The following is a 24,181-nucleotide window of genomic DNA, read 5'->3' as shown; positions in this document are numbered from 1 at the left end:
CTGACATCTCAATCTTAAACTTTTGGCTGTTTTTCTCCACAGTAGCAGATGTGCTGCTGTTCCCATACACTAACATTACACTGAAGTCAGTTGAATGAAACATTTGCCTGGTGCATTTGGCCTCACAGAAAGTGTCCTCCGCCAGACATACATGGAATTTTCAGCAGTCACCAAGGAGTTAACTCACACATTTGTTGCACCCTTAACATGTAATTTATACATTTGAAAACTATAGCAATGAGGGATTTAGCTGTGGTCCAGTGTCATGAGCACAAGAGAGGAGCATCAAGAACTCCTGACTTCAATATGGGCTCTGACGCTGACTTAATCCGTGACAATATGCAAGTCAACTTGCTACCTCAGTTTCCCACCTGGAATAGGGGAGAACAATCCTTATGTACCTACCCTATAGTGGCGTTCTGAGGGGCATTTAATTAATATTTGTAAAATGCTTTACAGAAGCAAAGTGTTATATAAGTGCTATTATTAGGCCCACTTTTCAAACATAGGTACCTAAAGTTAGGAGGCCAAAAGTCTGCATTTAGGCACCTAAGTAAGTATTTTTAGACACGTAAGTACTGATTTAGGTCCTGATCCTGAGGGCACAATAAACAGCAGGGCTCTGTGTTGAGTGCCACAGTCCAGCCACATTCTCACAACACAGGACTGGGGCTTTAGGTGCCTACACAGATATTTAAGTGCCCACATGCATATATAGGTTTCCAAGGTTTGTCATCTGAGTTTGACAAGTGGGCCTTCTATTATTAAACTTATGAAGAGCTGGAATTTGCCATTTTTAAAATAATTTCTCAAATACTACGAAACTGTAAAATTAGAGTCTCTTCAAAAATGGGGCACTGAGACTTTTTCCCCTTATCCCTTTTTGCACTCAGATAACTCAGCTATGAAATAAGTTCCAACTCTGAGCACCTGCTGAAAATACAAATCTGATTCATTCTCTAGGATGCCAGAAAAACAGAAGTAATAATGAACAGATTTTGATCCTTTTTCAGACTGGCAGACTGGCTACTCTTCACGCAGACCAGGAGCTTTACCATCCAGGAAAAGCATAGATTAAGCTAGAGAAGCTATTAAAAATGAATGTTCTTATAAGGAGTCTCAGCAGGCAAAAGTAGAACTGTGCGCTGGACTGGAGAGAAGCCAGCTTTTTACTGGCTGCTACTACTAGTCTCCAAGCAATTAGACTGTGAAAAATGCAAGGGAAAGATTGCCAGTACACAGTATATGTAACACTACAGAAAAGATTATTTATGGCACATGGAAAGAACTATATTTTGAAACACATCTCTTTTTCATCATCTCAGGCAGAACCAATATTTACCTTTGGAAAAGCAATAAATGCATAGTAGTAGTAAATTGTTCACAAACTCTATGATATAATTTTTTCATCTTGGATATGGGAAGTTCCATATTAGTATAGACACAATCTTAGATTATAATGTAACGGAGGAAGAATACAGGGTATAACTTGTGAGCCAACTTCCGACCTGGTATAAACACAAGCAGCTCTACTGACAATGAAGTTCTATTTGGTTTCAGGTCTGAAATTGGTCCAAAGTTTGTCACTTGTTTAAATAAGTTCATGTAAGGCACCTGGGATAACAATGAATAATGCCTGTAGCATTTTATATAGACCACAACTTAGATTAGGTTTTTGAAGGAATTACTTTTCTTCAAATAGAGTTATTTTAAATATTTGGCAGTATGTGATTTTATAGCATTGTGGTCACTTAATCTATGTATGCTAAAGCTATCCGTAGAATAGTTTACTATATATGTTATATGTTTTCTAATAGTTATCAGCAACCACTCCAATATATTTTTGTAGTCAAATTCTGATCACAGTTACACTAGTGTAAATTCAGAATAATTTTATTAAGTTCTTGTATTCCAAGGTAAACTACACTCCACATTTTCTGTACTACAACTTTCTGGGATGAAATTTAATTTTCTTTCTGCACTTCAATTCTGTCAGCTTCCAAAATAAACAGAGATCATTCTATATATTGAATGCTTACCTTGGATTTTCTCTGGGGTTCCTGAAAAAACCAATTCAATCTTCCCATAATCAGGGAAGCGGTCATCTGAAAATACAACAAAATATCACAGCAAGTTTATTTTCCAGGGAATAGTAGCAATGCATTCACAAATCAAGATTTTACAGTAGAATGAATACAATGTGTGTATTTTCTCTTTCCCTTTTTTACTTAGATTCTACCAACTGCCTTTTAAAACAGCAAGGTTCCCCCCGACCCCCACATTCTCAGTAAAAGACCACAAAAGCGGAAGTCAGAGTTTGGTTTACTTTCCAGAACAGTCAAGAACACAGAAAAAAAACAACTAACAACAACAAAAAACAACGCTTGTTTTAGCGTTTTATTTGCAGTGGTTTCATAGCTCAAAAAACCCAGCAAAACAACAATCTTTGACCACTAAACAAGTATGTGGATGTAAGCAGTGTCAGGGTGGAGCTCACCCTGACATCTGGTGGTGAGGTGTGGCAAGTTGTGGAAAAGAACTTCAGGGGACGATCTCATTTGCATAGGCACACCCACCACGCCTAGAATGAGACCACAGCTGCCCAAATGGTCACTTTGGCTGCTGTGGGATCCCCAGTGTCTCTGTTATTGGGGCAGGAAGAATAAATTGTTATTACCCTGATTATGGGAACTGTGCTTGGAACTGTACGTGGCCTTTTGTTATGATGGAGGGATTCACCATCAACTAAGTAGCACTCGCTAGGCAAGGGTCATGGGTTCCAAAACTGTGTGAATGGAGAGAGGTTGGGGACAAGTATTAATACTTGGTGGCATGGGCCCCTTGGTGAGGGCCTTACATGCTAATTGCACTTCCTCCTCTCTCCACTGTGGAATATCAGAGCTAATTTTGATTTCATTAGAAGTCTAGTTATAGGCTGCTGAGCTCATTTTGGGTTGACAGTGCACCAGCACTGGGGCTCCCCTACTACAAGCTGAATTCACCTAAGAGCTGAAATCACTGAGTGTTGTGTTAAGTAGTGGGGGAGCCTGAAGATATATTGTGGAGCAGTTTGCGGGACGGCTGGAGTGCCTTGCGGACCGGCTGGTGAAGCAGTTCGACGCGGAGCAGTTTGTGGATGGCAGAAGCTGTTTGTGGGCCGTGGAGCTGAGCGAAGGAGTTCGTGGGGCGACTGGCGGAGCAGAGCGCAGCTTAGCGAAGGAGTTTGTGGGGCGGCTGGCGGAGCGGAGCGCTGCTATGGAGCTATGGGGCGGTCAGCTTCAGATCATGTAAGGTGCCTCTTACCCCCGTCCCATTTCCACCCAGGTTGGGAGGTAAAGCTCCGCAGATAAACTTTCGAACTCTGGGGCTGCCCTGACCAGGGACAGAGACTTTTGGGGCATTGGACTTTTGGGACTTTGGGTGATTTGGGGTTGCTGGACTCAAGAACCAAAGGGAAAAGGGCATGCCCCAATTTGCTTGGGGTGGGTTTTTTTTGCTCATGGGTTGTGTTATGAATCCTGTTGGTGGTGTTTCCCCAACATAATGCCACATTGTTTCTCTCTGTTATTAAAAGGCTTTTGCTACACTCAGACTATGTGCTTGCGAGAGGGGAAGTATTGCCTCTTGGAGGCGCCCAGCGGGGGTGGTATATATTTGTCCCAGGTCACTGGGTGGGGGCTCGAGCCGGTTTGCATTGTGTTATTGGAATGGATCCCCTAGATATTGAACCCGGCCCTTGTTGCTGCCAACTCTGACGGGCAGAAGGGTTACATGTATATATATAAAAAATCACACACACAAACAAAATACAACACTTTGGGAAGCAGCAGTACGATACCTAGGTGAGGATTTTTAAAAGTGACTAGTGATTTTGTTCCAGAATTTTTGGATATACAGAGGCCTGATTTTCAGGAAGTGCTGATCAGCTATACACAAGCTAAGAACACACATCTCTTCCTAGTGAATGAGCACCTGTAGAATGTCCAATTAAGCTTCCAAAATGGAGACATCTGATATCACTAGGCATTGTTGAAGACACTGATTTTAACATAAACACACATTAACAGACACACACACATACATACATCCCAGTATACACAATCATGAATCCCCTCTTCATCCCACACACACAGAAGGAAGCCTACCTTTGTTAGCATTGTCCAAGTCCTCTTTGCCAAATACCAGACCGTAGCCTTGAACGGCACCCGTGTGAAACTGCAGGCGGAAAACGACATCACGGGTGGCTGATCGATATTTTTTGTGATAACACTTCAGCTGAACAGACAAGAAAAAGAGAAACACCCCTAGTAAGTCCATTCTTCGTATTGTCTGTGTTTATATATTGCTGTCTGAACAAAACCAACAGTGATGCAATTTACTGCAGATTCCACCAACGCTGAAACAAGGAAAGTAGCTTACTCAATCATTGTAAAATTATACAAGCCCAGAACAAGTTACTTTTTAAAAAATGGATCAGTAAAAAAAGTCATTAATTACTCTTTTATCACCATCAGTCATCATTTTATGTGACAGATCGGCAGATTTGTAAGCTGGCTTACATCAGTATTTTTTTTGCAAGGTACCAAAATGCATCTTAAAATAAAATAAAATGGATCCTCAATCTAAAGCAACTGAAGAACACACAAAGGCTTTCTTCACTTCAGCAGTAAGATAGTGAGCTGACTAAACTGTTTCTGGTAACCTAAAGTTAGACCATTGTAAGCAAGAAATCCTGTCTGCAAGGAGGCCATGTTCCTTTGGAATCTGCCATGATGAAAGCGAGGATTATTTTTAAAATCTTCCTAGTCGTTCTACCAAGGACAAGACCTTCCTCTGAAAGAAGGAGTACAGTTGGCAGCATTTGGGTACACACGGAACAGCATTAAAAATGAACTTCAGAGCATGGTGTGTGAAGATCATAAACGTAAGTACATCTGCCAAAAAGCACAGGGAAGGAAAATAGCAAAGCTGCTGTTTCGGTTAGTCCATGGGGAGGAAGGTGTCCACAGTTACAGCCTACTGTACATGTTCTCCTGTAAAAAACCACTGACCATGTTTGGCTGATGGAGTGATGGGGAGGACAGGGTAATGCAGGAAAGAAACACAGGTTGAGCCAACCTGTTGGTACAATAGCTTATGACAGAGCACAGCTCCTAAATGCTGTCACTCACCTCTGTCACTTAAACAAAGGAGGATTTTTAATCTTTTTGTGCACCATCTCCATTCTTATCCTTTCACGGTTAGAGTACAGCCTTGTCTACACTGCCACTTGACAGCACTGCAACTTTCTCACTCAGGGTTGTGAAAAAACACACACCCCTGCCCCCCACCCCCACCCCCCGCGGCCCCAGGAACACTGCAAGTTTCAGCCCTGTAAAGTGGCAGTGTAGACAGTGCACCAGTGCTGGGAGCTGCGCTCCTAGTGCTGGGAGCTGCTCCCCTCGTGGAGGCGGGTTTTTTACAGCACTGGGAGAGCTCTCTCCCAGCGCTGGGGCCGCGACTACACAGCCAAGGTAAAGCGCCGCTGCGGCAGCAATTTAACATTGCGAGTGAACGTTGCTAGTGAAGACCCACTACATTTGGTAGGATGTAAGCAGATAATTGTTTAAACACCCCATAGAGTATTTCCAAACACAGATTTAGCAATCAGATCCCCCATGTGAACTACAAGGCTTTTGTTATTGTTTTTCCTTTCTTGAATCTGAAGACTCATGCCCTTCCAAAGATGAAAAGCAAAGATAATAGCCCCTAAAGACTGATTTGAACCAATGGCACATTCTTTCCTTATTATTCATGCATTAGGACTATGTGCCTTCAGCAACAGCCCCAGGGGCCATCCTGCAAAACAGTCTAAACTTCAGTCCCGTCACCACCTCTCTCATTTAAGGAGATTAGTCACCCACCGAAAACTATTTTTATTTTATTTAGACGTGGGAAGAAGGTGGAGGATGAAAACAATAATGCATCAAAACTGATAAGCTTGGTCTCTCTGCATTATTATGTCTTGATTTTCACATATTGTGTAGCTGTTGGTCCCAGGATATTGGGTGCAGTAATGGGTAGGTGTAGTAATATCTTTAATTGGACCAATTTCTGTTAGTGAAAGATACAAGCTTTTGAGATCCACAGAGCTCTTCTTCAGGTCTTCTTCACTCAGACTGGAAGAACTCTGTAGAGCTTGAAAGCCTGTCTCTTTCATTAACAGAATTTGGTCCAATGAAAGATATTACTGCACCCACCTTGTCTCTTTGATTTTCGAAGGCAGATAGGTCTGAATTGTCAAGATGAACCAATTCCAAAGCTCACTGAAATCCATGGGCTTTAGTCAGGCCCCTACTGAGACAAGGAGTCACACCAGTGAGGGATATTTGTTAGAGTTTAACTAAGTATATTTTTGAATGAATGAAACTAAAAAGCATCTAATGAACATACTGGGTCTGAGTCTCCTCCCACTTACACTGATTTTACACCATTATGCTCCTTTGTCTTCATTAGCAGTATTGTTGAATTGCACAAGGACACTCTTGTTTGGGAGTGACGTTATAGGAGCACTTTGTACTGTAACAGTCTAATAAGATATCTCTCAAATCTATACAGAGATGAGGCAGGCTGAATGTGTTTATTATGTAAGAGAAAGAGGGAGTGAACACAGACCATCTTAAAATTCTTCTTTCAACTAATCCATTTTTCTTATACAGCAATCACAGTGCAAATACCTGCAAGCAAGTCATCTTATAAACCTCCAAATCACACAAAAAGTCCCATGAAAGAGAATTAATGGACACCCATTAATAACCTCAAAATGGACAAAAATCTCAATAATTCTTTTTAGTAATTTTTTAAAATACTTTTCCTTATTTTCCTTTAAATCTATTTCCTTTGACACCAGACAAAAGCCACATAGCCCAAACTGATCACAGGATACTGGACTGGGACTTAAAGAGACCTGGATTCAATTCCTGGCTCAGCCAGACTCCCTGTGTGACCATGGATGAGTTGATGTACCCCCTGGAAGAGCTCTGCATAGCCCCGGGATACTCATACTCCTGGTTGAGAATCACTGCCCTAAATGATGGATAACTAAATTGTCTTTTTGCTCCCCTTATATTACCCAAACTCAATAGTCTTTGGCTCAAGATCCAGGAAAGATTCTTAGGGTGCAGATTCCACAAGTATGCCCACTAAGCTACCGCATGTTAGGTTGATTGTTTTGTTTACCTTAAATGTAAATGTACTTTCATTGTCCTGTACCTGTAATCAAGCCAGTCAGAAAGGGGACTCCACATTCCTTTGTCTAGGGCAGATTCAATGTATTCACTGGCTCCCAAACACATTTAAGAACATATTTCCAGCACACATATATAACTCTTTGTACCCAACCTGTACATACATCACACAAAGATTTTTGGGGCCAGTGTGTCACCAGTTTACATATAATACCTTCCATGACACCTTTTAGATACATATTATGACAACAGTGTATTGGGGGCAGTGAGTGTGTGTCAGGCCTGATAGGAATTATCATATAGTGGGCCCTCTGCCAGTGGACATTGAGAGGCTCTTAGGGTCACAAATATGCATCTTTGTGAAGAGCATTGAGAATCTCATGCGAACAGAGCTAAGTATGTTTATGTTAGAAAAAAAATAAAGAAAATGAGACAAGGAAACTAAGAGGAAGAAAATTCCCCAGAACATAGTAAAAAGACCAGGAAAGATTTTTTTGTATTGTATTTTGAAACTTGAATACTTATAGGGGTATAGGACACAAACTCCTTTTCAGTCAAGAGATTCCTTTATTACACCTCTTTTAACTCTCAGACAATCTGTGGCTGGCAATAATTTACTTAAACTAGCATCATCAGCTAGTCCTCTGATTTTACAAAATATAAGGCCGTATTACCATCAGGATGCTTGAGCTCAGGAATAAATAGCCTACTCGTTATATGCCAAATCCAGTAATCCTTACTCAAGCAGCCTGCCATCACACATGATGGTAATTTGCCTAAGGAAGAACTGAAAGATTTTGCCCAGCAAAGTAAAAATGATGAAAACAAGGTTGAAAAGAGAGTGTATGCAAAAGATAGAAATGACCTGCTCCAAGTTTAAGGTCAGACTGCAGCTGTAACTATCATTCCATTCAATTTTGCTTTGTGAGGGGAAAAAAGACCTTAAAAAACTATACAACTCATTTAGGATTACACTTTAGGCGATAGTTAATACTGAAAGAGTTAGAGGTGAAGACACTGGCTTTCCTTCTCTTGAAAATATTTTAAATGGCACATCATTTTCATGAAAGAGTCATGGGTGAGAGTTTCTGCAGATGAAGAAAGTTAAAGACCTGCAAAGCACAATACATTCTCTAGACCTTGAGAAGTCTGACTTTGCACACATGCAGAACCTTCTCCACCTAATTGGCCACTGGAGAGAGAGAACCCATTTTCAATAATATCAACACCTTTACAACTTTTTTTGTTTCCCCCGCAGAAACTGCTTGCATATTTCCAAGTTCTTCATTTTCTGTGGTCAAAATTCTGACAAGAATATTCATTCTGTTGGATGGAAACCCAAAAACTTGGATCACCAGTAAATCAGAATATTTTGCCTATTTATAAGGTACTATAGGCTACATTCTCGTCACAGATACAGAGGTTCAAATTTGGAATAAATGTTGACTTCAGTGGAGTTACTCCAATTCATCGCTGTGTAGTTGAGATCAGAACACTATCACGCATTTTTAGGCTCCAGTTCAGCAAAAAAGTTAAGCATATGCCCAACCTTAAGCATGGGGGTAACCACACTGAAGTCAATGAGATTATTCATACGTTTAAAGCTAAGCATATTTAAATACTTTGCTGAGCTGGGACCCCAGATAGCATCCCCCTGTTTGTATGGGTGACAGAAAATTTATTTTTTTTTTAAAAGAAGAACACACTTGTAAAAACCATAATAGTTGACAGGGAAATGGAAGGGCACGTGTAGTACCTGAAACTACTTTTAACTTTTTTTTCCTTGACTAGATTCTAGATTGACATGGACACAACCACCTTTTGTCCCTTATTATTTTTCAATCTTCTATTAAAATCACAGTAAAAATCACATCTTAATGAAATAGCTATTGATTTGTGTTAACGTGTCCTATGAGGGAAATTACACAGATGAACCATTGTGTTGGACACCTGGACCCTGCACTTGCAATGAGCTCCTCTTGAGAAGACTCCCTCAGAGCTCATTGAAGGATTGAGATCTGAATTGTGGAGAAAAAAAACACCCCTCCTATTCTTGGTTTCTCTGGTATGCATAATATTGCCCTCCTTGTTATGTTCAGCCTTCCCCCACCCCCACCTTCCCAGTCATTGTGACCATCTCCAGATCCACCATCCACATGCTGCTATGGATCCAAAACCCAAATCTGAACAGGCCCAAACTATGGGGTATTCAAAATCCAGATATGAATTTGTGTCATAAACCTGTATCTGCTAGCATTAGGTGTAAGGATAGCAGCCAGAAGACAGAATAAAGGGGTTCTTGAAGATCAAAATTATTTCCTCAAGTACAATTCCCTGAAATTGATCTACTTGAAAGCAAAATTCCTAGGTTCATGTATTAGATTTTAAAGCCAGAAAGGACTGTTAGATCATCTAGTCTCTCAACTCAAACCCAGGTTTTTCAATATGCAATTGTGCCAAGCACTAGCAAAGAATCCATTTATATCTATCTTTCCATATAGGAATGAAACTCAGCCAAGTGAAAGTTAGACTAAATATCAGGAGACACACAGATTTTTTAGACTGGAATAGTCTCTCAAGGGAAAAGGTGGAAGATGTATGCTTTGGGTCACAAAACAGTTGATCATATGCTATGAAGTAGTAAATCTCGTATTGGCTAGATGGAGACCGAACAGAGGACCTAATAAATATTGTCCATCCTATCTCTAACATATAGATTTTATAGACTGGGATAGAGTACTATATGGTTGTATAATCCATCTTTCTAACTCAAGATATCCCAAAGGTCTTAGACATAAATTAAACATGCATTAAAGTGACTGTGTAAACTGAACTGGCAGCTGTGATTAGCAACATCATATATATGATTTGGGGCTTTTCTACATGTCTAATCTGGCATAAAAATAGGGTGTTACTGTAAAGTGGATCAGCTGTCTCTGATTAACTCTCTGTATGGATGATCTTATTACCAAATAAGAGTACATCATTATAATTTATTTTAAACCACTTCCAAAGTGGATTAAGATAATTTGGAATAAGGCATTCATTTCATTTCACCATTAGAGTGTCCATACAGAGAATTAATAATGAATAACTCCCTGGGTAGGCAAGCCCATAGCCTTTGATTTGAGAACATATACAGAGCACATTGTATGATCTTGCAGCTTTATCTTCTGTAAAAACCACTGATGCAATAAATCAGTTACTTCATGGGCCATTGGTTTTTAAAATCCTTACACTTAGAGACGCTGAGCCTTATGGATTTCATTTTCTGAAACCACTGATGGTTTTACTCAGTCAAATCTAAACATTCAGAACTTGAGCTCACGCCTTGTTTAGGAAATACTACTATATGAAATAAGTCATTGACTTCCTAATAAAGTGGCTTCCAGTATGATTAACATTTCTCAAACTTGTGCATGTAGTGTGTTAGTGGTTTGTGTCACAAGCCAATAGATGGGGAAATTCAGAAGGAAGTTGGTTATTCTGTCTATAACCCAGTTGCCTGTGTCCAGACATTGAGGTTCATATGGTAAGTAGTTCATATGGTAAGTACTGCTAAATCTGAAACTCTGCCAGTACCTAGAATGTGGGAGGCACTTTCGTATAAGATTTTAAAAAAATATATTTTTTGTTGGAAAAAAAGTGGTGGAGGGGAAGACAGAAAAAAAGTGAAAAAAAGAGAAATAGAAAAAAACTAAAACAAAAAATGTTCATCTCATTTCAAACATTTCACTGAAAATTTAAAACATGCCTGAAATACACTAGCAGTGCTGGGGATCTAGGGCAAATTTACAGTGGGAGAATTATACTCGTTTGTGACACACACATTGCCACCATGTAGGTACAATGAAACAAGTTTGGAAGAGATGACAACCATTTTTTCTTGTTTTCTTTTTTTGTTTTCCTCCATTTTTTCAGCATAACCGCCTCATTTTTAGAAAGTTGTGAGTAAGTGAAGAATGGATGTTTTGCAACTTTTACTATAATTATACTTAGCATACATACAGTATATATTGTATGTAGAAGATGCTTTATATTGTATGTCTGCAGAAACCAAAGGCTTTTTATCCAGTACCCTTCTTCACTCCCCTATCCCAAAATAAAACACAACACTGATCAAACCACTCTTTGAAAGTAAAATGAAAGAAGTAGTTCCTTGCTGCCAAATTATAAGCCAAAGAAAATTTTAAGGCTGAGTGAAAAAACTTTACAGAATGTGTTTTATCATGGAAATACTAATATAAATATAACCATACTGAGTATCACTATAATGACAGGGGAAAGTTGGTAGTAATGGTTTGTTTTGTCTCCATGAAATGATTCTTGCTTGAAATAAACTCTTGCTTAACATAAAATCCCAAGAGGCTGAGTAAAACTAATTTAATTACCTACCCACTCGTGCCTCAGTGGCAATTTTCTCATTTTCTTTCTACAAGAGTGCAAAATGTATTATTGTCTTTATTTTTAAATCACCATCTAGAAGGCACAATTACTTATGTGGAATCAGAATTAAGTACTTACCATAATATCTCCCTTCAATAGCTGGGCTGGCTCTATAGCAATGCAGATTCTGCTTTGATTTTCTGGCCCTACACTACTTAACAGGAAAGAGAAGAAAAGGGGAGATGTTTAAATAAATGTTGTGCTTTTAAACAATAAAATCATGACAAAAAGATGGTTTAACTTTTGTAACTTAAAGGGTGGAGAACTACATTCCCGTAGAGATGAAAATAACTAAGACTTACTATATTCCTGAGGTATGAACTGGTTGCATAGCCTGGTAGATCTTTAGAAAAGGCCGACAAACTGCAAAAATAGCCAAGAGAGTCATGTATTCTTTGTTAATTATCTGTAATTTTTTAAAAAAATACACATTTAGTGAGTTTCCGGAACATATAACAGACACACTGGACCACATTCAGACCTGGTATCGGTGGATGCAAACGCTAGAGCTGGTTGACATTTTGTTGAAAAAAAATTAAGGAAAAATGGATTTTTGACAAATGTGACGTTTTAATTCTGTTGAAAGTTTTCAAGGCCATTTTTCAAAATGGAACAAAAAAACCTCCTTTCATTCTGAACAAAAGTCTCTCTTGTTTTTTCAATCTTTCCACCTTTTTTTTCCAATGGAAAAATAGCCAGGAGAGGAGAGAGGGAGGAGAAAGACTTTTGAAAATGAGAGAGAGTAGCACTTTGCTCACTTTTAAAATTCTAATCCCCTCTCTCCTACTGGGGAAAAATAAATAAATAAATAGGAGAAAGTGGGGAACGACCAAAAGAGAAAACAAAAATAAATTTAAATGAAACATTTTGGTTTGGATTTTTTTTCCATTGAAAAAGTTCCTGAAAATTTGACTGAGATTAACAATTATTTAATTTTTAATCATATTTTTGCATTAAAAAACATTGTGGCCAGTCTAAAGGACAATGAAGTCAATGATGCTACACTTGCTTAAGTGGAGATTTAAGTATCACCCACTAGTGTATCTTGTGTATCTAGTGTAAATGAGTAAAGGTCTAGAAAACATGATTTAAGAGGGAAAATTGAAAAAAAAATGGGTTTGTTTAGTCTGGAAAAGAGAAGACGGAGAGGGGACATGATAACAGTTTTCAAGTATGTAAAAGGTTGTTACAAGGAGGAGGAAGAAAAATACTTCTCCTTAACCTTTGAGGCTAGGACAAGAAGCAATGGGCTTAAATTGCAGCAAGGGAGGTTTAGGTTGGACATTAGGAAAAACTAATGGTGGTTATGCAGTGGAATAAATTGCCTAGGGACGTTGTGGAATCTCCATCATTGGAGATTTTTTAGAGCAGGTTAGACAAACACCTGTCAGAAATGGTCTAGATAATTAGTCCTGCCACAAATGCAGGGGACTGGACTAGATGACCTCTCGAGGTCCCTTCCAGTTCTGTGATTCTATGTAGAAAGGTCAGTGGCCTGCTACTTTTTCTCCTGCGCCTCCTTGCTGGAGTGTAAGCTCTAGAGTGCTTTTTAAGTTTTAGAACAGCAGATTCAGCAAAATGCTTTTGCTGGCCCATGTCACCGCCCAGAACAGTAGATCCAAGCGGACTGTAGAAACTGACTTTGAGGCCACCTCCTCAGGAGGCCCAATAGTGGAGTATGAGGAAGCAGACCACACTAAATAGGCAGAGGTAACCCTTACACTGGAGTGGGATAGCAGCACTGAGACTTTCCCACGTAAGGGGAACATAGCTGTTCGGATGTCAGTGAGACGACGGCAGGACTTGCACAGGAAGTCCCTCAGCCCATTGGAAGGAAGATGAGAAGGAGGTGCTATCTCTGCATTTAGCAGAACTGGAGAGTTGTGCTCCTCCACTCTCACTCTGACACTAGCCCTTGCCTAGAGGTTCTGTTGGGTTTTCCTCATCCCTTGGTTTGCAGGAATAGTTGAGGCGAGGAGTTGTTCCTTAATGGAAATTTTCCAAACCTCAAGAAAGGTCTGAGATTGTTTTGAGATTTAGGGGAAGTTTTAGGGAGTTCTTATCTGAACTGTACTGGTTTGCCCATCCTAATAAGAGTGCAGTGTATCAAAAAGAGCAAGGCTTGAAAACAGCAAGTGAAATAATGTACCTCCTCCAGCATCAAAGCTTGGGATGCCATGAAGGATGACAAAGTGCAGGAAGAGTGGAGTCGTGTTCATTTTCACAGATCCAGACAGAAGGCCACTTAAGAAGTGCACATATCTGAAAAGAAAATGCAACACAATTAGCCAGGAAGGAAAAGACTGTTATAATCCCAGGGAAAATGATCTTCTCGTTGTAATGAATATAATTAATACAAGAGGGCATATCATTGCTTCATTTAGCCTTAGAGTTTAAGTGGAATAGAATAACCTGCATCAAAATATGAAGAGAAGCTTCTGTTTATCAAGTTTTTCAATTATTGGCAAGGATGTTGCTTTTATGGGTAATATTTGTACTAAAATAATTTAGGAGAGAATATTCCACCTAACAGCTTTGAAAAGGAGATGTGTGGGTGACTCAGGAAGCTAGTAAAGGTCACTTTCAGCCCAGTACATATTAACTGTGACTCAAGTCGACAGCATTCTGGTAGTCAGAGTGAAATGAGTCCAGCTCAGTTCCTAGTGAACTGGTCTGCACATCAATAAAGCCACTTGAGTAGGTGCCCTTTTTGTAAGTATGCACACATACCACAAGTTGTTTCATTCCCCCTAAACACCCTGAGATAGTTTCCCAATCCCTCTTGCACTAACAGACAAATGGCTGGCAGGACTAACATCTGATATTCAAGTAAAGCCAGTTTGTGCTTAGTACATTGGAGGAATTGTTCAAGAACAATTTATTCTTGTGGTGATATGAACCTCCTCACAGGAAAGCAAAGGTCAATGAGACCTAGGGTTATCTGCTCTGTAATTGCCTTTCCCACTGAGGGAAGTTTTAATTTATAACTGCATTTCTTCCCCACATAAGTTTTTCATTCTGTACCCTATTTTTGGATTGCTATATCCCTTCCCTCCTTTTAAATATCCAGCTAATTTCCCCAAGATCGGCCAAATTTGTAAGAAATAAAATACACACATCCCATAAATGGAATAAGATTAAAAAATAGCAGTCTCTCTTGCACAAAAAGACAAGGAGGGGCAAGATACATTCTATTATTCCATTTTGCTACTGATTTCCCTGTTTCAAACTCCCCTTTTGGCCACAAGGGGTGTTAAATTAGTTTAATATTGCTTTTAAGAATAAAATATATATCATTAAAAAAACAACTAACACACCACATGCTGCAAATTAGGTGGCAGCAATATGGGTAATATCACAGTTGTAGTGATTCTCCCTGACAGTGATAGTTCTACCGCCCTGAGTCTGGAGTTGTTGGGGTTATTTCTTTATTAGATTTGTTTTAAATACAAGTAGCAAGGGTTGCTTCAATGTCAATGTTGCTTCTTGTTTTCCTCCTCCAGGCTCTCTGGCAGTATTTGTTCAGTCAGCAGCACAAGTACAGGTTATCATATCTGCCTGGCTGCAAGAACAGGAGTAAGACAATACTGCACTGATGGCACAAATTTTAACCCTTTTTCTTTCTACCACCATGGGTACGTCTACACTGTAACCGCAGGGTGTGATTGCAGCCATGCTAGTTTTAATCTAGCTAGCCCAACTTATGGCCTGTATAACCTATGCCGAAGCCCAAACCACTGTGTCTTCACTGCCATTTTAGCCACACTAGCTAGATTAAAGGTAATGCAGTCATGCCTACCCTGAGCTGGAATCAAACCTGTGATTGGGATGTAGACATACCCATTGTCTCCTTAATGACCCCCCAAATTTATCCCCTTCTCTAATTTAAGTCCTGATCCTCCTGCCATTGCATTCATTATTGTGTTTATAGCTGATTATTCAGCTGTTTACTTGATATTTTTGAGGAGATTAAACAACGAAGCTTAAAACACACACACACTCACACACAATTCACCTTTCACATATAGAGGGCTCAGATCTGCAGTTCCTATTCACGCAAAACTTCAGTTGAAGCCCCTGAGAATTTTGCCCAAGTCCTGGAGGACTGGAACCCAAAGTGAGATTTCTCAGATGTTTGAGCCATGGGGTAGGTAGAAAGTGAGTGTGTATGTTCATGTTTTAAGATTATATATTCATAATCAGTTGAATGTCAGTAAGGATCTGGACACCTGAATGCCCAGTAATAACATTAGTAGATAAGCAAGCTAAAATGGGGTTATTTAATTGCATACTTTAGAGGATAAGCTGGGATCAAGTAGCATTGTAAAATTAGCCAGGGGCATTATGGAGTTGTTTCACTTTCCTCTGCAATAACAAGCGTTGACCATTGCCAGAGGCACAAGAGGCCAGATTTAGATTATGGCATATCCTGCATTCGTATGTTCTGCGTGCAAGAGGCAGACTGAGTACTGCAATGTCGTAGTAAAACACAAAGAAGCTAATTCCACCATTCAGGAGGAGAATTAGTGCCTCCCAGAGGCCCCTGGAGAAACTAAACAAATATTCCAGAAGAGCATGTCAGACCAAATCCTGCATCATACAGGTATTTTATTTTGGCTTTAGGGCTCACACACTGTACGTGCAAGCCAGCAGCTACTGAAACTTCCTGTCAGCATGGCTGTAACAACTGCCATGAGGCACAGGTCACAGATGCTGTTGTGAGGCCTGTTGGTTCTCATGGAAACTTATTTGCAGAAGGGAGAGACTTAAAGTCAGAGCTGTTCATACTGCAGAAGGCATCCTGATGGGAGCACTGAGACTGTCTCATTCCTTTTGCTCCCACGGTGCATGCCACTGTTTCCTGTAGGTGCCATTTACAAGTGTCACATTTTAATAATGCAAGGTTTATTTGCAGATATGGAGCCGAACGGATAACGAGTTCCCCAGGCTAAATATTTTTTTTAAGTTTATTTAAAAACTCATGGGACTGTTATTTTTCATGTCAACAACAGCTGTGTAGGTCACTGGATAGGTCCATCAAGACACTGGGAAAGCCTTTCCCAACCAGAAACAGAGTGAATTTCCTGACCTTCATTATTACTATATGACTTTGTTCTTTTTAATTACTGACAAAGTCTTTTTTTTTAAAAAAACAAAGTGCTAAAATTGTTACATATCTGCTGATGAAAGGGAAAGTAATCAGTGATCCCAAATGAACTCCCTGTGTAGATATTTTACACATCGAAATGAAGACTGGTGCATGAGAGTATAACAATTACCTAGTAGGCATTTTCCAGCTGCTCCCTTCTTTTCTGGTACTGAAACATCCACTAGTTTAATCCTAAATTGCACAGATGTCCACACACATACCTCAAGACTATTTCACATCCCAAAACATCAACTATCTGCTCTAAGTAATGTCTCACCTTCACTTATAGAATAGACAGAGTATATGATAGTGTAGTGTGATATAAAGATTTTATTGTCATGACTCAGATGTCCGTTTTATATGTAAATCATCCCAAACAATGTCAATAAAACCATTATATCACGCCACTCCATCATGTTCTCACTAAAATGTCATATGAGATAGAAAAAGACAAGTTTACATTTCTTTTACAGAGGTTTTAAAGTGTATTGGGACTGCTTTGCTGCCTAGACATAATGAAGTACAAACACATATAGATGAAACCTTTGTACCATACCAAAATATTACCTATGTGTATATAAATACACCCAAACAGAGAGAGATCTCCTTTAAGGAAGATTGCTACAAGGTGGAGAGTTGAAGTGGGAAAATCTCAGGGAAATGTCCTCCACTGGATAGTGAGGAGAAACTATGGCATTTGCTCATCTAGTAATATAAATTAGATATAAGTTAAATACCTTTTTTGGGATGGCTGCATTAAAGTTGAAACTTTATCATCGAAGAATTTCTTCATAGCAAATCTGTCTAGAGCCTGATCAGCGCTATCAAAACAAAGAAGTAGATACCATGTTATTCCATTTGGGGTTGGTTGTGGATCCACAGGATCAGTGCTATGCCCCACCTTTGGAACAGTCTCTTGGAGGAACCCCTTCAGTGTGCCAGACCCAAAAGGAGTCTTCCTCCAGGGTAAGCCATGTGGACTCACCACCTCCTTAGACTGAACCTCTGAGGGTCCTGCTCTCCTACTATACACCAAGAGCTCTGTTCAGTGAGTCCAACTGAGATAGACTCCTGGTACAGACTTGTATGCTCCTCAGGGATTAATGCACCTCACCAAGCATTAGCAGTCAAACAAACAATGTTGTCAAAACAGTTGGGTTTATTAGTCAACTGGAGCACAATATAGGAAGTCTTTAGTTTAGCATAGAGAACTGAAAGTTAAAGCAAGTCCATTCTCGTTAGCCCAGAGCCCAGCCAAGCTGTAGTGAACCCCATTGTTCAAGCTCTGTCTCTCTTTAGGTCTGACCTCCTTCCTCAGATTCCAGGTGAGATCCCCAACTTCTTCCAGCAGCCAACTCTTATCCTCCTACCTCTCCAGTCCTTTCTGGGGAATTGTGCTGAGCTTCCCTGCAGAGAGATGGAGAAATCCATCTCCCTCTGGGTCATTCGTTGCTAGGAGTCAATATGCTGGTGATTGGATTTGCCATTGTCTTTTTGGATTCTCCATTGATATGGGGTTGGCCTCAGCCAGTCCTTTTCCAATGACTCCTTCAAGCTCAGACAGCTAGGCGACATTCATACCTACATCTCTTAGCCTGCCCTGAGAGCAAACACTCGTTTTCCACCCACAGGGTAGTAATGCAACATATAGGGAAATCTGAGGCACACATAAGAATCATAAAAATCATTGCCAAAAATTCCCACTTCATCACAGGATTATCTTGGAAATGCTGCGGTTTACAGCTTGAAATGTGCCAAACTACAAAATGCCTTCAGTAATTGCCAACCCACCTGCTCACAGGTCAGGTTGGGATAGTTTTTCCACTGCCACCTTTTAATTCCACTCCAAAGGCAGTTTCCTCCCCGAGACAAAGCACCTACTTCTCATGTTTAATTATCAGGATTTTGCATTTCATACATGAATATGCAAGATTTGCAATGCAATGGATTTAGCCACCCCCAGGATGCACAATGAACAACTTGTCGCAATTTGCTTTTAGCCCCATCAATACAGCTTTCTCTGTGGACTGCATAGGAGGGTACTTGTATTCCCTCCTTAATATTATGTCCCAAAACCTACAACAGCTAATACTGAAGAGAGAAAAAGAAAAAGAAGAAAGAAAAAGCATCAGAATTCTGACTGAACTAACATACATGTAATTATTCTAAAGATTTACTCAGTCCTGGTTTCTTGCTATCTGGTTTACCAGGAGAGGGTATGCTCCAGAAGCAGAACAATCAGGCCTTGGGAAAGAAGGGCTTTGTGCAAGTCAACCATGAACCCCCCGTAGATTATTGTGGAGCATCAATGGTAGGCTGTGAAAGAAGTTTGGTTTTATTATTCTTTGTTTAAAATGAGAGTGGATATTGGGCATATGGGCAGAGAAGGCAGAAGAGCACAGAAAAAATGAGGTCCTCAAGTACCAGACAGAAAACCATGATGATCCCAGCCCCCAAATAAATGAGACAATCCCTAATTATTTGTTCCCAAGTATCAAGTTGTGCTCTTTTTGCTGTATATGGGACAAATACGTAATCATCATATGAGAGTAAATGGATCTGGTAGACTGATGCTAATTAACATCCGTATATAAGGTCTGAAGTAACTAGACCCCATGGAACCACAAGGTAAAATCCCATCACAGTTGGCTTAGCCCTGTTGAGTCTTCATAGAAGACTTTAAAAACTAAGGATAACCCCCTTTGCCTTCAATGGATGTTGGATCAGGTCCTGTCTTCTCTTCATTGATGTTAAAGATCCCATGGCACTTTCCAGAACAGGACTGGGCAAAATTTTCACCTCCTTTCCTACTCCCTGCTGCTGGGTACTAATTGATTTGTTGCCCTCCACCAAGGAGGTGATTGTATTTCATTGCGGCTCTGTGTGCATAGTGTCAAATGCTTTAGGATAAGAGGTATTAAATTACATTATATACACACAGAAATCACCATTTTATGGCATAAAAACAATGAGGACTCCGGTGACACCTTGAAGACTAACAGTTCTATTTGGGCATAAGCTCTTGTGGGTAAAAAAACCCACTTCTTCAGATGCATGGAGTGAAAATTACAGATGCAGACATAAATATAGTGACACATGAAGAGAAGGGAGTTTCCTTACAAGTGCAGAACCAGTGTTAACAAGGCCAAATTTTATGGCATATTGTAAGACAACCTGATTAACACTGAACTCTCTTTTTTATTCTTTGTTAAAGGCTGTACCTATTGTTCCATCAAGTTTTATGTAGAATTTCTATTCCGTTCATTAGGGAGTTCTGCTTAAAAACTGATGGCGCAATACAGACTAAGTGATTTAGAGGCTTGTGGAAGAAATCTGTTCCTTCCATGGCTATCTACTGCTGAATCACATACGTGATCATTTTTAAAAATGGCTAGTTGCTGTGTTCTCCCCACTACGTGCCACTTATTTAAAGTGATAGATAAATACACATGCAATTATCCTTCTCATTTCAAATTCATCTTAATTGGCAAGACAGATGTTCAGTGTGTTTTGCATTATACATCCTCACTAGTCATGCCACCAGGGATCTAAGCATCAAACTCTCATTTTGCAAAGGATTTTTTATCCTTATCTGTAAGAACAAAGCTTAATATCTCTTAGAGAGAGCATGGGTTACCCCAGTTAAATATGGCTGCAGGTAATCTTTCTTGAATTAGAAAACTGGGCACTCATGACCCAGACAGCAAAGGCACGATGGCAACCATACAAGTGTTCTCATAGAACTTTTTTTGTTTTTGCTTAGACAAACGCTTCAGGAAAATTAGGGATAATGTTTCCTCCCCTAGCTGAGGCATATTCTGGGCTCTGGGCTGCGGGAGGGGGGGAGGAGGCTCGTTCACAGATGTAGTTTGACTTCTATTTTGGGTGGGCAGGGGCCAGTGGGGTTTGAGCCAGCTCCACATGGCGGGGTCCATAGAGGGAGCGCCACCTCCACCCCCCAGCTCACATCAGCAGGCCACCCACCCTGTCTGGGTTGTGTGCGGGGGTGGGGTAGGGGGAGTGTGCAACCAAAAATGATAACTCAGAGATGGGGGGCTCAGCTCACAAAGTTTGAAAACAGCTCAGGGTACAGGAAGGGGGTGGCTAGGGGCTGTGTGCAGGCACAGGTAGCTCAAGGGGCAGGGAGAAGGGTAGCTAGGGGCCATGTGCAGGAAGGGGGGTAGCTCAGGGTGCAGGCAGGGGGGTAGCTAGGAGCTATGTGCCAGGAGGGCTCCCCTGCGGTCCCTGTTCCCCAAAGTCTCTGCCAGCCATGGAGCCGAGTCTCCTCACCCAGGCAGCTCTTACCGGCTGCATGAGCAAAGGGGGCTGGGAGCTGAGGAGCAGCTTCAACCCCCTGCACCAGCAGCAGCAGGAGACAAGAGAATGCAGTGACTGCCTGCTCCATGGCGCCAGCCAGAGCAGCAGCTGTCCCACCCTGCCCGGCTCTGGCTTCCTGCCTCTGACCTGGCTGTGGGGCATGGAGAGAAGGAGGTGGAAAGGGTGTGTGTGGACCTTCCCCAGGACTGCCCTGTTCTTGCAGTGTAGTTTTGAGTGTGTGTGGGGGCAACACCCCCCGTGCCTCCGAATTCTGCCCATGGGGAGCACCGAGGCTTGGGGCTTTAACCCCGGGGGTCCTGGCTTCAGCCCTGTGGGAGGTGCTGGGGCTCGGGCTCTGGGTTTTAGCCATGGGGCCCCCCCGGATCCCCTGTTGAGAACTGCTGCTCTAATTTGTTTCCTGAAACACCATTTAAAGAGTAAAGAATGCTAAAATGTCACCCGCAATATCAACAGCATCAAAGTACTATTTTATAGCAGTAAAGAGACCTAGTGAATAGAACAATAAGAAACTAGCATATTTGTTTTATGAGTAAAATCAGAACAAAATAAAAAAAACTGAGGAAGCCCCAAAAAAACATTCCCCCGAATATCCCATTTGTCACCAGAGCTAAGGATTTCTCACACAGCCTGGAACTGTTGACATATGTACAATATTGACAACCTAGAGATGACTGGGAACTTCCTAGAGCTCTTTCCCTCCCGCTAATTAAATATACAAGAAGCAAGATTTGGATTGGAGTTGCCAGGCATCCTGAAATTCATTGGGAAGTTTCCAATCTCAGATCCTGCAACCGAGTTGGAAGAATCCTGAATTTACTTTGGGGAGAATACAACATCAACTGTCATGCCAGGACATCACACCATTGCATCAAGATGCCATGCTGTTGGGTCAGGACACTATTATGTGGTTTCTTGAGGAGATGCCATAATAATTTGGTGTAATATCACAACACAGAGATCACAACACAGCACTGCAGTATCCTCATGACAACTCTTTTGTCCCACAGGATTAAGGTAGGTGAAGTGGTGGTAATCCTTGTCCTGAAGATTAGTTCCTCCAGAAATAACTGTATTACTTCATTTTCTAAAGTGTACCATTGTACACAATGTAGCTAGTGGCATTTCCTAATCATACTGGGTTGTTTATCTGTGGACCAGGTAAATGGGAAATATATTAGGTGAAATCAGGGCTCCAGTGGAGCCAATACGAGTTTTTCCATTGACTTCAACGGTGTCAGGATTTCACCCATTTTCCACAAATTGAATAGATAATTTGCAGTGCCAGGGCTTGAGTCTAATCTTAGCCAAATCGATTTAAGTCCAAAATAGTGTCACTGAGATCTTGCTTGAGTTATGGTCTCTGTGAATTACTTTTACAAATTTAAAGACAAGAATCTGGCCAATTTTGATTGAAAGGCAGAAGTAGAAAATTATATGTGTGTTCTATCCTTCAGATAGTATTTACCAAATTTCTTTTTTTTTAACAGACAACCAGAATTTCACAAATACCAAGCTCACATAGCAAATCAGTGGCAGAACCAGGAACAGAACCCACAGTTCCTGACTCCCAGTCCTTTGCTCTGTTAGATGCATGTTCCTTCTTAACGAGAGGTGATGAGATGTGGTTCATGAGACAATCTCTTTATTAAGATGTGCTCTGCACTTTGGAAGAGTTTGGGGATCCCTGCTCTGGTGTGAATATTAGATCCAGGTTCTGATAACTTTATTCATGATGAGTAGCACCTATTCCAGAAGTAACTCCAGTAAGAGAAAAGATAGTCTAGTGGTTAGAACACTAGGAGGGCCTGTGGGAATCTTGGGTTCAATTCCTGCTTTGCCACAAACATCCTGTGTGACCCTGGCCAAGTCACTTAGTCTCTTTGTGCCTCAGTTTCCTACCTGTAAAATAGAGATAATAGTACTTCCCTACCTCACAGGGTTGTTGCGATGATAAATCCATTAAAGACTGTGAGATGCTGAGATATTACAGTGATGATAGTGTGACAAAGTTCTTCCCCTGCCTTGGTGGGTCCTGCGCTTATTGGCGGATTTGCTCACCTCAGAGATTCACAGCAGCCCTCAGTTTGGCCCCTTTTGCTAGTGGCTCAAAACTGCCGTTCACTCAGCTAACCTCATCACTGGCCAGCATGGGGAAAGGGAGGGGAACAATCCCTACAGTCTCTGCTGACCCACCTAGTGGGTCGGGGGATAGGCCAGGGACCTTCCCCTCTGGTGGGACCCACAGTCCAGCTCACCTCCTCTTGTCTCAAATAGGGAGTTTAGGAGGATGGGGGGAACCTAGGTCCGCCCTCTACTCCGGGTTCCAGTCCAGGACCCTGGGGATTCAATTGTCTACAGTGTCTCTTATAACACTGCGTGACAGCTACAACTCCCTGGGCTACTTCCCCATGGCCTCCTCCCAACACCTTCTTTATCCTCACCACAGGACCTTCCCCCGATGTCTGGTAACCCTTGTACTTCTCAGTCCTCCAGCAGTATGCCTACTCACTCTCAGCTCTTCACACGCCTCTTGCTCCCAGCTCCTCACATGCACCTCACTAACTGAGGAGAGGTCCTTTTTAAAACCAGGTGCCCTGATTAGCCTGCCTTACTTGGTTCCAGCAACTTCCTGATTGTTCTGATTGTTATCTTACTCAGGGAAAAGGGACCTTCTTAAGCGGGGGCTAATAAATCTACCTTCTATCATGCTCCTACAGCCATCTGGCCTGACCCTGTCACAGTAGCCATGTAAGTATATAATATGGATGGGCAGATTCAAATGGGGATTACTCATGGAATAAGGTACTACTTAAATGAGTAAAACTGGTAGAATCTGGTCCTAGTCAAAAGAAATGCCATTAATTTTTTAAAAATTTATAAAAGGAAGGCTTGTAACAGATTCTCATCCATCATGCATAATTTTGAGACACTTCAGCACCATCTGATTGAAACGGGCATGGATGACAATCGGACAATGACTGGTTACTGAAATTAAGGGGAAAATTTTAGGGTTTTCCCCCAG

General features: G+C 41.0%; 1 protein-coding gene across 9 annotated transcripts in view; it reads right to left on the bottom strand.

Moving 5' to 3' along the window:
* Window positions 1-24,181, bottom strand: part of TNS3 (tensin 3) — a 352,619-nt gene that overhangs the window by 123,697 nt on the left and 204,741 nt on the right. For 8 of the 9 annotated variants that reach the window (XM_073332748.1, XM_073332750.1, XM_073332751.1 and 5 more), the window contains 6 exons: window positions 17,559-17,642; window positions 13,822-13,934; window positions 11,975-12,035; window positions 11,751-11,826; window positions 4,146-4,275; window positions 2,040-2,105 (listed from right to left, as the gene is read on the bottom strand). In XM_073332748.1, the coding sequence (XP_073188849.1) occupies window positions 2,040-2,105; window positions 4,146-4,275; window positions 11,751-11,826; window positions 11,975-12,035; window positions 13,822-13,934; window positions 17,559-17,642 (530 nt within the window). The remainder of the gene's footprint in view (window positions 1-2,039; window positions 2,106-4,145; window positions 4,276-11,750; window positions 11,827-11,974; window positions 12,036-13,821; window positions 13,935-17,558; window positions 17,643-24,181) is intronic. The other variant, XM_073332745.1, reaches the window with a different exon arrangement.

Source organism: Lepidochelys kempii, chromosome 2, assembly GCF_965140265.1.
Source record: "Lepidochelys kempii isolate rLepKem1 chromosome 2, rLepKem1.hap2, whole genome shotgun sequence".
NCBI lineage: Eukaryota > Metazoa > Chordata > Testudines > Cheloniidae > Lepidochelys > Lepidochelys kempii.
This window is presented reverse-complemented; position numbering and strand designations above follow the sequence as displayed.